The 16,492-nt window shown below is 44.3% G+C and overlaps 1 protein-coding gene across 1 annotated transcript in view; it reads left to right on the top strand.

Annotated features, from left to right (window-relative positions):
- The window catches only part of SLIT3 (slit guidance ligand 3), a 760,437-nt gene that overhangs the window by 36,241 nt on the left and 707,704 nt on the right, over positions 1-16,492 (top strand). The window contains exons 2-3 of the mRNA XM_026660830.2: positions 3,690-3,761; positions 12,457-12,528. Of these exons, the coding sequence (XP_026516615.1) occupies positions 3,690-3,761; positions 12,457-12,528 (144 nt within the window). The remainder of the gene's footprint in view (positions 1-3,689; positions 3,762-12,456; positions 12,529-16,492) is intronic.

Genomic DNA, 16,492 nt, shown 5'->3' on the forward strand with positions numbered 1-16,492 from the left:
ACACACACACACACACACACACACACAAACTGACAAAAAATATGTCCATAGAAATTAATTAACTGAAGTTACAGATACGCAAAGTATGAAAAATGTTGCTTGAGAATCAGAGTTTGACTTAAGGATATTTACTTTTAATGTTTTGTCATGTGATGTGGACAATTTGTGTTAATGGTTATAAAGCATCAGTATTTACTGTCATAAATAATTCTGACCCCCTCTCCATTGTCTAATCTCTGCATAATTTTGGACAACTGTGAACATTTAAATTGATTTTTAAAAAAAAAAAAGCTTAACCCAGAATTTAGCATCACTTTTTTCCACTATGAAAAACTTGTTTTTAACCAGGGATTTTGCAAGAGGTTTCTCCTGTTTATGGTCATGATCTCAGTCACTAAATAGCTATATGTTGAGCTCTAACTTAAAATCTAACTCAGTTTTCAAATAGGATTTCACCTTTTCCACAGAAAGCAGTTTTTATTGGGTTGAAATATGGTTTTAAATTAGTCTTCTTCCTCTCCCACTGAACCTTCTAAAGGATAAATGATGCAGGTGCCCTATTGTCAGTTCAAAATTTCAGGATTATCCTGAGGTTTACTTCTTATGTTAGAGTATTCTTATACTAGAACAGGGGTGGGCAAATGATGGCCCGGGGGCCGTATCTGGCCCTTCAGATGTTTTAATCCAGCTCTCTAGCTCCCCTCTCCAGCCAGGGAACGGGGTCTGGGGCTTGCCCCACTCTGCTCGTGCCGTGGCTTCACACAGCTCCCGGAAGCAGTGGCATGTCCCCGCTCCAGCTCCTATGCGTAGGGGCAGCCAGGGGGCTCCGTGCACTGCCCCTGCCCCAAGCACCACCCTCTCAGCTCCCATTGGCTGGGAGGAGCCGGAGGGGTGACATGCCGCTGCTGCAGGGAGCTGCTTGAGGTAAGCGCCACCCGGAGCCTGCACCCCGACCCCCTTCTGTGCCCCAATCCCCTGCCCAGCCCTGATCCCCTTCCCGTCCTCCTAGCCCCTTGGTCCCAGCCTGGAGCACACTCCTGCACTCCCAGAACCTGCACCCCCAGCCAGAGCCCTCACCTTCCCCCCCCGCACCTCAACCCCCTGTCCCAGCCCAGAGCCCCCTCCCGCACCCTGAACTCCTCATTTCTGGCCCCACCCCAGAGTCCGCACCCCCTCCCATACCCCAACCCCAATTTCAAGAGCATTCATGGCCCACCATACAATTTCCATACCCAGATGTGGCACTCGGGCCAAAAAGTTTGCCCACCCCTGTACTAGAAGTTGGTCCAATAAAACGGGGTCTCAACCTTGTTCTTTCTGAGGCCCCCCAAACATGCTATAAAAACTTCATGGCCCACCTGTGCCACAATAACTGGTTTTCTACATATAAGAGCCCAGGTTGGTGTTAATGCAATGCCCAGGGCCCCATGCCACAGGGGGCACCATGAAGCTAGGTTGCTCAGGCTTCTGCTTCACCCCCAGGTGCAGGGCTCAGGGGCCCAGGCTTCAGCCCCATGCGGTGGGAGTTCGGCTTTCTGCCCTGGGCCCCAGGAAGTCTAACACTGGTCCTGCTTGGTGGATCCCATGAAACCTGCTCGCGGCCACCCAGGGGTCCCCAGACCCCTGGTTGAGAACCACTGCAATAAAAGATATTACCTCAGCCACCTTGTCTCTTCTCGTATTAATACAGAGAAGAAGATACTTTGACTCCGGAGATGAAAAAATGCAAACATTCTTAGCAGAAACTAGGGAGAATTCTGATCCCCGAAGCTGGAGTTTCTCTGCCACAAATTGACTCCCGTCAGTGCAAGGATCTGGTTGCCCTGTTTTCTTAAGAGAGCCTGATATGCTAGGATTGTGGGAAACTTGCACACTAAGTTAAAGAATGACCCTTAACATTTATGTATTTATGTATTTAACCAACCATATCTAGACACTGTTCTCCATCCCTATCTTAATTTCTCATAAAAACTCAACAGCAATGGAGAATTGTGTACACTGTTCATCAAGTACATTAAGATATTCTTTTCAGAGCGGTAACCGTGTTAGTCTGTATCAGCAAAAAGAACGAGGAGTACTTGTGGCACATTAGAGACTAACAAATTTAGTGGAGTGGAGCGGGGACTGGAAGAGGCGGGCCTGGAGCATCCCCTGGCAAAGTCGGCGCCTGTTCTTCTGGGGGGAAGCTGCCGCTGCTGCTGTGCAAGGTGGTTCCTAGTGTCCTTGCCTGCAGCGGGCTGTGCCGGTGTGGGATAAGCCAGGGGCACTTCTCAACCACAGTACAGTACAGTACTGTACAGTATATAATGCTTTTGTCTGCCCCCCAAAAATTTCCTTGGAACCTAACCCCCCACATTTACATTAAATGGTATGGGAAAATTGGATTAGTTTAACATCATTTCACTTAAAGTTGCATTTTTCAGGAACAGAACTACAACGTTAAGTGAGGAGTTACTGTGGCTTGCAAGCAGAGGTGTGAGGCAGCTACCTGTCTGGATGAAAGTACAGGGCAGATGGGGCCGTGAAGAACACTGTACGGGAAGCTGTAGCTAGTATGATTTGAAAGCCAGTGCTGCTTTTATCTCAGGGAGAGATGGGCTGGAGAGAATGTCTGAGGAGCACACTAAGGCTTTTGCTTTACAGGACTGCCCACAAGGGCTTTGGGAGAAATGAGGCTGCAATTAGATGATAGTGGTGTGAGCCTTTGTACCTTTCCATTCTGCTAGCCCTGTTAAATTCTACTACTTTCAGTAACTGCAAGTGCTGCATGGGACTCTGCCAAAGCTAGAGTCAGATCAGTGTTTAGAGTAGCTACAGTGTGGCTTCTTGGCTTTGTGGCAAACAGAGCACACTATACCAAGAGTGGCTAGTGCACGCAACCACTGAGTGAATCCCTGGAGTGGGGTCAGGTACAGTGCAGTGACTCGTTGTTGTTAAAACTACTCCAGCTCTTTAGAAAATCCCAGCCTAAGGGAGTTAAACACCCACCTCCTATTGAAGCGCAATGTGGTTAAGGTGCATTGAAAATCCCACTCTTTTCTCTTCCCCCCCCGCACATCTCCCCCAAAAAACTTAGTTAAAAGTAGCATCACTGGGGGGAAGCAAAATTCATCCGTATTAGTAAATCTTTACTCATTTTATATACTCACTCATATATATACTCATTTTAGATTTTAATAGGAAAACTAGTTTGTACAGTTTTGAGTGCTGATAAACCAGTGATTCTCAAGTATCAGAGGGGTAGCCGTGTTAGTCTGAATCTGTAAAAAGCAACAGAGGGTCCTGTGGCACCTTTAAGACTAACAGAAGTATTGGGAGCATAAGCTTTCGTGGGTAAGAACCTCACTTCTTCAGATGCAAATCCAGTGATTCTCAAACTTTTGTACTGGTGATCCCTTTCACCTAGCAAGCCTCTGAGTGCGACCTCACCCCTTATAAATTAAAAACACTTTTTAATATATTTAACACCATTATAAATGCTGGAGGCAAAGTAGGGTTTAGGGTGGAAGCTGACAGCTTGCAACCTCCCATGTAATAACCTGGTGACCCCCTGAGGGGTCCCGGCCCCCAGTTTGAGAACCCCTGTGACAAACAAATGCCCAGGTGAACAAGTTGCATTCTCTTCAAACAGAGTTTTGTGCAGCTACTAAAGTGCCTGAACATGAATTTCTGTTTTCTTTTCTTTGCAGGGACTTAGACAGAAATAATATCTCAAGAATCACCAAGATGGACTTTGCTGGGCTGAAGAATCTCCGTGTCTTGTGAGTATAAAACTAGCTTGGCCTTCAAAATGCTGCATTGGACCATTAGCCTCCAAAAATAAGCTGGAAAGATGTGTGCTGCTGATGCTCTATGTACTGTAGAATTGTTTACATCTTCTAGTCGTGAAATAGCATCCACATCAGAGACCCTGTGCAGTTTCCATAACTAAAGCATTGATTATAGTTTTATGCCGTGCCTTAGTGCAAGAGATAAACTCCAAATAATTTAAAATCAGTGTTATATCATTGGTGTTTTTCTGCTTGGCTTTTAATCAACATTGTGATTAAAACTTTTTTATTTTTGCGCTATAGAATGAATTGTACTTCAGTTAAACCAATTTATCACTATAAAACCACTGTTAAATGGCTCTTTCCATTTTGGGATGGTTTAGGGTGTATTCCCATACAGAACACATGGCAGCTGCCAAGTAACTTTGAGTTGACTGAGGCCTGGTCTACACTACGACTTTAATTCGGATTTAGCTGCGTTAATCCGAATTAATCCTTAACCCGTCCACACAACGGAGCCAGTTACTTCGAATTAAAGGGCGCTTAAAATCGATTTCTGTACTCCACCCCGACGAGCGGAGTAGCGCCAAAATCGATTTTGTAAATTCGAATTAGGGGTAGTGTGGCCGCAATTCGATGTTATTGGCCTCCGGGAGCTATCCCACAGTGCACCACTGACCGCTCTGGACAGCAATCTGACCTCGGATGCACTGGCCAGGTAGACAGGAAAAGCCCCGCGATCATTTGAATTTCATTTCCTGTTTGCCCAGCGTGGAGAGCACAGGTGACCACAGATAGCTCATCAGCACAGGTAACCATGCAGGCTGATAATCGAAAAAGAGCACCAGCATGGACCGTTCGGGAGGTACTGGATCTGATTGCTATATGGGGAGAGGATTCAGTGCTAGCAGAACTTCGTTCAAAGAGACGAAATGCCAAAACTTTTGAAAAAATCTCCAAGGGCATGATGGAGAGAGGCCACAATAGGGACTCAGGTCAGTGCCGCGTGAAAGTGAAGGAGCTCAGACAAGCCTATCAAAAAACAAAGGAGGCAAACGGTCGCTCCGGGTCAGAGCCGCGGACATGCCGCTTCTACGCCGAGCTAAATGAAATTCTAGGGGGGGCTGCCACGACTACCCCACCTCTGACCGTTGATTCCGAGGCAGGGATAATCTCAGCAACACCTGAGGATTCTGCGGACGAGGAGGAGGACGAGCTTGCGGAGAGCACCCAGCACTCCGTTCTCCCCCACAGCCAGGAGCTTTTTCTCAGCCTGAGTGAAGTACCCTCCGAACCCTCCCAAGCCAGTATCCAAGACCACGACCCCATGGAAGGGACCTCAGGTGAGTTTACCTTTTAAAATATAAAACTTGTTTTAAAAGCAAGGTTTTTTAATGATTATTTTGCCCTGAGGACTTGGGATGCATTCGCAGCCAGTACAGCTACTGGAAAAGTCTGTTAATGTGTCTGGGGATGGAGCGGAAATCCTCCAGGGACATCTCCATGAAGCTCTCCTGGAGGTACTCCAAAAGCCTTGCCACAAGGTTTCTGGGCAGTGCAGCCTTATTCCGTCCTCCATGGTAGGACACTTGACCACGCCATGCTTGCAGCAAGTAATCTGGTATCATTGCCTGACAAAGCCTGACAGCGTATGGTCCCGGTGTTTGCTGGCATTCAAGCAACATCCGTTCTTTATCTTGCTGTGTAATCCTCAGGAGAGTGATATCGCTCATGGTAACCTGGTTGAAATACGGGAATTTAATTAAGGGGACAGAGGTGGCCGTTCCTACTGGGCTGTTTGCCTGTGGCTGAAAAGAAATCCTTCCCTGCAGTTAGGCGACTGCGGGGGGGGGGGGGGGGGGGGGGGGGGTTGGCCCAGGGCCTTTCCCCTTGGGTCCGCAGGGATCTTCCCTGTTACCAGCCACGCGGTCGGGGGAGGGGTACATTGATCATCCCAGGGAATTCATGGTGGGAGGGGGGGGAGAGGGGGGGTTAGTTTGGTTTCTGCAGGGATTTTCCCTGATACCTGCCACGCGGTGGGGGGAGGGATACAGCGATCATCCCAGAGAATTGGATGGTGGGGGGGTTAGTTTGTTTTCTGCTGCTGAAGGTTAACAGGAAAACCGCAGCAGTCAACAGGCTTTGCTTGCTATGTGGGAAAGGAGGGCGCAGAAGCCGAAAGACAATGGCTTACCATGGCTGCCTGCAAGCTGAATTGTGTTGCCCGGACCTGCGTCTGTGATCTCTAACACCAAAGCCACAGGCACTCAATATTAAGAGGCAAAATCACATGTGCTATGTAATGTGAATAGTGTTGGTCACCGTAAAAGAGTATAAGCATTGTTCTGCAAAATGTATCTTTTTAAAAAATTCTCTCATTTTTTCCCTCCCTCATGCAGCTGCAAATTCTTCAAGCCTCCCTCCTCCATCCCGAAGGCTAGCACAGATAAGGCGTCGGAAGAAGAAGACGCGAGACGAGATGTTTGCAGAAATCATGCAATCCACCCGCAGTGACAGAGCTAATCTGAATGAGTGGAAGGACACGGTTTCAAAGTATAGGAAAGAAGCCAGTGACCGTGAGGACAGGAGGGACCAACGTGAGGACAGGAGGGACCAACGTGAGGACAGGAGAGACGCTCGAGATGAGAGGTGGCGGCAGGAAGATCAGAGGAGTCGGGAAGCAACGCTGGGGCTACTGCGAGAGCAAACAGACATGCTCCGGCGTCTGGTGGAGCTTCAGGAACGGCAGCTGGAGTACAGAGTGCCGCTACAGCCCCTGTATAACCCCCCTCCCCCCTCACCATGTTCCATAGCCTCCTCACCCAGACGTGTAAGAACGCGGGGGGGGAGGCTCCGTACACCTTCCCATTCCACCCCAGTAGACAGCCCAAGCAAAAGGCTGTCATTTTTTTAACCTTTTTTTAGTGGCCTTTTCCTTCCCTCCTCCCAAACCCCACCCAGGTTCCCTCCCTCTTTTTATAATCTATGAATAAAGAATAAATGATTTTTAAACGATAGTGACTTTATTTGGTTTGAAAGCAAGCTGGGGGAAGGGGGAGGGTGGGTTACTTACAGAGAATGAGTCAATAAAGGGGGCGGGTTTTCATGAAGGAGAAACAAACAGAAATTTCACACTGTAGCTTGGCCAGTCATGAAACTGGTTTTTAAAGCTTCTCTGATGCACACTGCTTCCTGGTGTGCTTTTCTAATCTCCCTGGTGTCTGGCTGCGCGTAATCAGCAGCCAGGCGATTTGCCTCAGCCTCCCACCCTGCCATAAAGGTCTCCCCCTTACTCTCACAGAGATTGTGGAGCACACAGCAAGCAGAAATAACAATGGGGAGATTCCTTTGGCTAAGGTCAGAGCGAGTCAGTAGCGATCTCCATCGACCTTTTAAACGGCCAAATGCACATTCTACCACCATTCTACACTTGCTCAGCCTGTAGTTAAACAGCTCCTGACTCCTGTCCAGGCTGCCTGTGTATGGCTTCATGAGCCATGGCATTAAGGGGTAGGCTGGGTCCCCAAGAATAACTATTGGCATTTCAACATCCCCAACGGTTATTTTCTGGTCCGGGAAGTAAGTCCCTTGCTGCAGCCCTTTAAACAGAATAGTGTTCCTGAAGACGCGAGCATCATGAACCCTTCCCGGCCAGCCCGCGTTGATGTTGGTGAAACGTCCCTTGTGATCCACCAGTGCTTGCAGCACCATTGAAAAGTACCCCTTGAGGTTTACGTACTGGCTGCCCTGGTGCTCCGGTGCCAAGATAGGGATATGGGTTCCATCTATCGCCCCACCACAGTTAGGGAATCCCATTGCAGCAAAGCCATCCACTATGACCTGCACATTTCCCAGAGTCACTACCTTTCGTAGCAGCACCTCAATGATTGCTTTGGCTACTTGCATCACAGCAGCCCCCACAGTAGATTTGCCCACTCCAAATTGATTCCCGACTGACCGGTAGCTGTCTGGCGTTGCAAGCTTCCACAGGGCTATCGCCACTCGCTTCTCAACTGTGAGGGCTGCTCTCATCTTGGTATTCTGGCGTTTCAGGGCAGGGGACAGCAAGTCACAAAGTTCCATGAAAGTGCCCTTACGCATGCGAAAGTTCCGCAGCCACTGGGAATCGTCCCAGACCTGCAACACTATGCGGTCCCACCAGTCTGTGCTTGTTTCACGGGCCCAGAATCGGCGTTCCATGGCTAGAATCTGCCCCATTAACAACATGATCTCCAAAGCACCGGGACCCGTGGTTTGAGAGAATTCTGTGTCCGTGTCCATGTCCATGTCCTCATCACGCTGGTCGCTGCGCTCCCGCCGCCGCTGCCTCCTCGCCTCGTTTTTCTGGTCCAGGCTCAGCATAAACTCCACGAGAACGCGCGAGGTGTTTACAATGTTCATGACTGCTGTCTGGAGCTGAGCGGGCTCCATGCTTGCTGTGGTATGGAGTCTGCAGTGTTCACCCAGGAAAAAAGGCGCGAAATGGTTGTCTGCCGTCCGTTGCTTTCATGCAGGGAGGGAGGGAGGGAGGGAGGGAGGGGTGAGGCTGTACCCAGAACCACCAGCGACAATGTTTTGGTCCCATCAGGCACTGGGATCTCAACCCAGAATTCCAATGGGCAGGGGAGACTGCGGGAACTATGGGATAGCTATGGGATAGCTACCCACAGTGCAACGCTCCAGAAATCGACGGTAGCCCCGGTACATGGACGCACACCACCGAATTAATGTGGTTAAAAACCGAATTAATGAGCTTAGTGTGGCCGCGCACAATCGAATTTATACAATCTGTTTCCCAAATTCGAATTATCTAAATTCGAATTAATCTCGTAGTGTAGACGTACCCTAAGGAACAGTTGACAGTTGTAAGGGTCACACCTAAAGGAAACAGTCCATACCTCCTGGCTGAATGTAAATGATTAAAAACAATAGTCACTGCTGTCCCTCGTAGCAGCTGTGGGTCCAATCATACTCCTGAAAAGAAATGATCAATCGAAGGGGTAGAAATTATTTTCCATAGTTCCATATTAAGACTGAACTGTTACAGAAGGCCAGTGTTCTATTTTGCCTGATGTGAAACTTTTAAATTATCAACATTAACTTAATTTGCTTTCATTTTAAGATTGCCAGAAAAGAGATATAGTGTAATTATTCACAAATATTTATTTCTAGAGAAGAAATAAATTGGGCAGCAAGGTCTAAAAGTACAAATGTTGGTGATTTGAGTTTTCAGAACCAGCATGTCACTGCTGCTGACGTAGTTGGATTACTGGGATATATATATATAGTTTGGATGAGATGGAAGTGCGCATAACTGGAGAGAACTTAGTAGAGGAATCACACATCATTGAAGTATAATTGGATGAGAGTGGGAAAAGTGCCCCTGCCATTCAACTTTGGACTTTGAAAATGTATAGTAAATTGTCAGTTTGTTAGATCTATGGCTCTTGCTTCTGGCTGGGACCAAAGAGAAATGATGAAATCCTGAACCTGAAGTCCTTCCTGCCACGTTCCCCACTCCTCCACCCCCAAATATTTCCAAACTTTTCAGGACAGCTGGGAAGAACTTAAAATTTAAGGGACATTATTTTTTTCCAAGAGCTAAATCCAGATAATCTGGATAAACTTCAGATTAATAAAACTTTTGGGCTCAGATAATGAAGTTATTGTCCAGATCAGAGCTTTGCCGAAACGGAGGTGTGAATCCAGTATTTGCATGTATAGTCACTAATGCAAATGCCAATAATTTGTGGTCCATGTCTTAGTAAAACATAAATAATGGAGGGGAGGTATATAAGCCACAAAGAGATGCAGAAGTTAGTGAAAGTGGTTCAGTGAAGTTTGAAGACAACTTGTAAGGGCCTTTCCCAATGACTATTGATTAAATAGTAAGATTACCATTGATTTTATGCTATGTTTACACTGCTCTTTTGTCATTAAAACTTTTGTTGGTTGGGGTGTGAAACAAATACCCTCCTGACCAACAAAGGTTTTAAAGACACAAAGCGCTGGTATGGACAGTGCTTTGTCGGTGGGAGATGCGGCTACAATGGCATACCTTATAGCGGCACAGCAGTGTAGACATAGCCTTAGTCTCGGTTAGGTTTAGATGGGGCGCTATATGAATCACAGATCATAGTGGCACTGTGGCACTGCAAAGTTGCAACTGGAGTTGAGCAATATTAATAACCATACCAGTCTTATTAGAGAGTTCATATTTGGTTTTCTTTAACTAGCTTGCTGATTTTTTTTTTCTTGGAAAATCTGTAATATTACAGAAATGCCTGTGTAACATATACACAAAAAGGTAACAATGTATTATGTATAGAAAAATTCAATATCCAGCTCCTGTTGGCTGGGTGTTGTATAATTCCCTGTGTCCCAAACTAACGGGAGAACAGCAATTCCATATTGTGTCCCATTTAGCTCACGAGAAGCCTGTAAGCTAGTTTATTGCCCTCAAGCTAAAGCCCTATAAAGTGACCAGTAACAAAAACCACTTGTGCTTAGCATTGCACAAAAGAGGGGGTCAGAGGTGTTTTTTCCACTCTCTCTTTCCCCAAATAAGCACCTGTGAGAAGTGTAGGTATAGGTAAGTTAAAGTGTGGGAAAATCTTCCTATTTCACACACTTGCCCTCTGTAGCTAACACACTGCTTTTACACCACCTTTTGTACAATTTATCTTAGTCCTTAAAGTCCTACAAGATGCCCAGGAGATAAATAGTGCATGAACTTCCTAACACTGTGAATTAATGGGCAGATGCTTAATATGGTTGTGATGAAAATACAAATATCTTCCACTGTTCCTTCAAAACATATGGCATAAACGCTTATAACTATTCTCCAACTAAATAAAAAAAAATCTCAAATTTATTAGAAGACTTACTTCCCTGCTTGTTGACTTCGCCTGCAGGATGAGACTACTACAGCAAGACTTTTCTGCTGCTTGGAGCCACATAAAGTTTGTTGGCTTATATCCCAGCTCTCACTATTTCTATGGGGGTCCTTATTAAAATAACATTTATTGACATGGTAGTCTGACTGTTGGTAAATGTTTATTTTACTGACTGCTATGCTTTGTGTACTGTACAAAATATTGGCCAAATTGTACCATGTGAGTTATTCATGTTAAATACAGTTAAAATCTGGCATAATCTATGTTACGTACATACGTGTGTGTGTGTGTGTGTGTGTGTGTGTGCACGTAGTTGGATTCAAACTACTTGGAGTGGAGACACCCTCCGCCGCGCCCTCCCCCCACCCAGCGACACTTTGGAGAGGCAGGAATTCACCCACCATGCACTTCAACACCTTTCTCAGTGACTATCAATCACACTGATCAGCAAACACAGTCCAGATGCCCCTAGCATCCAGTCCATCAGTCACCGATCAAGGTGCTGCCTTTCCTGTGGGCTCTGGCTGATGATCACATGTGGTGCAAACTCATAATGACCACAGAGACCAACTGCTCCATGGGCCTGCCCTGCAGTCCTGAGCTCAGATTGTTGGCATGCGGTGGCCCTGCAACAGCCACTTGTGCCCTGTCTGCCCACGCAGTCCCTTCTCCAATGGCAATCCCATCCTCCAATTGGGAAGGAGCTGGTGGCAGGCAATGGCACTGGAACATTTTTTATAATGGGGGTGCTGAGAGCCATTGAACCAAACTGTAAACCCTGTGTATGAAGAAAACCACTTCAAGCCAGGGGGTGCGGCAGGAAATATAGGCAGGATTCCCTGCCAGCCCTCTAGCCAGTCAGCTCCGTGATGTGTGGAGAAGCCCTCTTCTCTTGTCTCCCCCATCCCCTAGCTAATCAGAGTGCCAGGGCCATGTGTCACAGCACTGCAGATCATATGTGGAGTGGGGGCTCCACTTACCCATCAATGAGTCTGCCCCCCTTCAGTACAACACTTCAGTGATAAATGGTTGGCCCCACAGGATTTCAGTGGGATTCCACATAATGGTAAATAAAGTCTATTCCAGGCATTTCTACTTGCCTCCAATCTCTTCAGCTGATTCATCCCCGCCTATGCCCTGTCTCATGGGAGGAAATGAGAGACAGGGATGTGAAAAAGGGACAGATTGCCTGAGCACTTCCCTTGGTAGCTTTTCCTATTTCCTGTGATGCAGATTGACTGTCTTCAGTGGTCACAAACAGCTGGCACTCCTGCACCCTTGGAGAAGTCTCACTGAATAGGAACCGCTCAGTAACTTCTGGAGGAGTCTGAAATCCCATGCAGATGCTTATGTGCATGCGCTTTATCACTTAATGCTTTGTCTGGTTTATTTGCCCTGCATTAATCTTCTGATGTTGACTATGGGCTTCCATCCTTACTGACACGGAATAAAATTAAAATGATTGGAAGTGCGAAGAGTAAAGTACTAAGGGGGCAGAATCAGGCCTATAATAAACTAATTGCAAGATTTTAATGGGTTTTGGCTATAAAAACTAAAAGCGAATAATGTGGTTACTAGCCCTGGTAATCAGGATGCAGTTTACATCCATGCAAAAACTACTAGTGCTATGTATTTTGGACTGTAAATTTTATCTTCTGATGGTGGTAGAAGTGACCATGAAAAAACCACTGCCATTCTGTAGAGGCGCTTTCATCAGTCTATCACTGTAATTGGTGTTGCTTGATTTAAAGTGCCGTTCACATTGTCATTTGGTATTTCTTTAATTATAGGCATTTGGAAGAAAATCACATCAGTATGATAGAGCGTGGAGCATTTCAGGATCTAAAGCAACTCGAACGGCTGTAAGTATGTTTATTGCATACATGTTGACTTAAAGAACTAAAGATTTTCTGCCTTATTTTATGCATCCTTTTTATTGTGTTTATATAATGACTTAAAGAAATAATGTGGCTAGAATGAACAAGACACTTGACATAAATTAAAGTTAAGAATAGTTTAAAACAGAGTTGAGTTTTAGATTAAAACCTTGTATCCATGATTTATTGTAATTCAAAATAATATTAACAATAATTTGTTAAGAAAACTGTATCCACCAATAAATATTTATATTATAGCTAACCACTGAGGCAAAGTTAGTCAGGTCTAAATTTTATCTCACTTTGTTTTCTGAAGTTCTCAGGATGACTTCTCTAATTAGATTAATGGTGATGGGTTGTCTTAATAGCCAGCACTATTGGGAATTGCCCTGCAATAGTATAAATGCCCTGCACTTCCATATGAGAGTAGAACTACTTGTGTCAGATTATCTATACAGCTACATTTGCTTTACACTCATTAATGGCACTGATATTGATGGAGTCCCAGAGGTGAAAAATTAGACTTTGAGTAGAAAATAAGGCCCTTGGTTTTCTGCTTTTGTTAGTGATTTAAATAAAATGGATTTAAAAGATTTAGATAATCTTAAATCCATCATTTACAAGGCCACTGGCCATTTATTATGGTATATAACAGGTCTGTGTAGAATTCTATGTATGACGGTAACCCCAATCTCATTGTTTTGGTTGAGTGGGTCTGCTGTTGTATAACAGTGCATAGAGTGGGAAAACACCTCTGTCTAAACTGGCATGGAGAGTAGTTGATTTTGTGTACAGACAATAGAAAAAAGAAGTCTGCTGTGTTAAAGCAACTGAGGCCTTGCCTTAATTATTGGCAAGTGAGTTGCTTATTTACACATTGACTTATCTTTGGACGACTCAGGATTCACTCTTATAAGAGAAATGTATATCTTGTCTTGGGTTACAAAACTGTGCTTGAAATTGAAATGATGTAGTTAAGATTCACACTGAGATTGTAATCTGCTCCTTAGAAAAAACAGATCTTGAAATATAAAACACTGTTGAGGATACAAAGGAGGTGATTTTGTATGTTGTGTTCAGGGAAACGTCTGGGAAGTAGCAGATAGTAACAAAGTTACTTACAAAATAATAAATGCATAACCTGACACTATATATGACTATGGTTTTAGCTAAAGTTTGTTCTTCTAGAAAGAAAATGTCAGCACTAAGTCTTGAAGTTTTACGTCCATTATATGTGCTTTAATGGAATAACTTCCTTCTCCCCTCTTTCCCCCACTATTTGTTTATTTCTTTAAATCAGTGGTTCCCAAACTTGTTCCGCCGCTTGTGCAGGGGAAGCCCCTGGCGGGCCGGGCCGGTTTGTTTACCTGCCGTGTCCGCCGGTTCGGCCAATCGTGGCTCCCAGTGGCCGCGGTTCACTGCTTCAGGCTAATGGGAGCTGCTGGAAGTGGCGGCCAGTACGTCCCTCGGCCCGCACCACGTCCAGCAGCTCCCATTGGCTTGGAGCAGCGAACAGCGGCCACTGGGAGCCGCGATCGGCTGAACCTGCGGACACGGCAGGTAAACAAACTGGCCCGCCAGGGGCTTTCCCTGCACAAGTGGCGGAACAAGTTTGGGAACCACTGCTTTAAATGATTCCTCATCTACCTAAAAGGAGTATTTGGGAAAAATCCTAGGAGGATACCTAAATGGATGAGCATAACCAGAAAGCTGATCTTTTCTTTGTTGTATGTTTTTGTTTGTGTGAAACCAGAAATAAAAGAATGGGGTTCTTCTACTAGTAACTGTTAAAGTATGTGATATCTGAATGCCTCCCTTAAATTTTCTCTCTGTAAACTCTTAAGTTGGCCTGCTACACACTGTATACTCTATATCATACATACGCCGTATCTCTCCTTGCTTTTAGGATTACCTGTCATTAAAATATTTCCTAAATGAATGTACTATGAATTAGAGATTGGGAAACTCGCAACTTTTTGGTACTTCACCTCAAGTCATTTTATAGGAGATGACTATAAATCTAATCTTTTGCTATGAATCCGTGTGCTTTGGAGAAGGAATTGTGGAAAGTCTGGCATAACTTGTAAGGGCTAAATTGCAGCATTTTAGGCAATATAAAAACTATTTTATTAACTATTGTCAAGCACCACAAAATGTTAATGCAGAAAATACGATGGCTGAATTAAAAAAAAGAAGCTGGCTTTTTTCCATTTAATTTATTTCAAATAACAAATAAAAATTTCACTTACACTGCTGCAGGCTTTGGAATACAGTTGGCTTTTGATCTCTTAAAGTGGATGCAAAAGTAATCGTTTGCTTTTTTAACAAAGCAGCTGCAGTGGGTCAGACTTTTAAAAACTTGAGTAATTTTGTTCCTGGCAAAATATTGTACATTACATTTTCTTATTCGAAATTACATTGGAAATATATTGCTTTTTTTACAGTAGTGATCATTCAAAGGGCATTAACCCTAAATGAATATTATTTTCTCTTAATGTAGTTGAACTTGTCTAGACATCAAAGCAAACCCCTCATTATTAACTAAAAATATGGACAGAGTTTTCTTTATGAAATTTATTGCCTGTGATGTCTTTCTCCCTCCTTTAAATGAGTCTAAAACTATAAAACTAAATGTCTGTATAGGTTCCAGTTATTGATGTCAAAAACATACTTGTTGACAACTTTCCAATTGTTTTACTTTTACCATTAGCATCTCTAAAAACTTATAACTTAGCTTTACTGATTGAATGGATGCTAGTTCTCGTAACACAAGCAGAGCATCCAAAGGGCAAATTTCTGTAAAAATTGTGGCAGATGAGGAAAGCGTGAGGCTGACTTAAGCACTGAATTCAAGTCACAACATGGGTAGCTGCAGTGCAGACTTGGTAATTAAAATGATATTGCAGACAGTAACTAGCTATTTCTGATCAAGCCATTTTTGACTTCATCTTTCCAAGCAGACTGGGTTTTGATAATATCCATTAGATATGGAAACCCACATGCGACAAGGAGTCTGCAAGCTGTCTTCTGCACTTCCTACGTTCTTTAAGGGTCTTGCTTTCTCTATCGCTGAGCATCTACAACTCCAATTCAATTAAGTTCAGTGTCAGCTACAGATCTTCAGCACATCAAAAAAGCAGGCTTTATTTAGTGGTTTTATACCACGGATTAGTTTTTACAACATTGCCACCTTCTATGCCTTTCTAAGCCAGAACTAAAAGGGTCAATTTCTGTGGTTGCTAAGCATCAAAAGAAAAAATGGTTTAAACAAAACATATGTAAAACTAATGTGTGCAGTTAGTCTGACTTACTTAAATGTTTGTTCTTCTGCAGCTGTAGGTCCAATCCTGCGACCTACTCTGCATAGGCCAACTCCACATTTGTGCAGTACCCAATGGAAGTTAAGAGTCTCCATGAGTGTTTAGGTGTCCACCTTCATGAAACAGCTTGCAGGTCTGAGGCCCTGAAACAGCATTAGTATAACTCTTCTATCAGGTTTGATTGCTACTGCTATTGCTGTCATACTCTTTATAGCACAGATGTACAGTACGATCTTCCAAAATGTGTGGTGAACTTATGTCAGCTAAAGGACTTCATGTGTCAGGCCTTATGAATAGTAGGAGTGCTCAGTAAGTAAGTAGTTATGAATATAGTTGAAAGAATTTGGAGTGCCCTCCAAGAATCTTCTAAATGATACCCCAGAGTTCAGCTCACTTGGCTGGCTGTACTATAACCATTTTAAGGTAACTGCTCTACCTTTTGGTATATGGAATATCTCAGAAGACAGCATCACTTGCTTAGTAATTTCCGGCTCCTTTATATTACAGCCTATCCCTTAATTCAATTTATGTTTCATTGTATAAAATGAAATTATGTAGTCAACTGTTATTCATGCTAGTTTTATGTAGGGCTAATTAAACATGACTAACATTGCTGATGGAAAGCTTGG

The sequence above is a fragment of the Terrapene carolina genome, unplaced genomic scaffold, assembly GCF_002925995.2.
Source record: "Terrapene carolina triunguis isolate 2854851 unplaced genomic scaffold, T_m_triunguis-2.0 Scaffold838, whole genome shotgun sequence".
Taxonomy (NCBI): domain Eukaryota; kingdom Metazoa; phylum Chordata; order Testudines; family Emydidae; genus Terrapene; species Terrapene triunguis.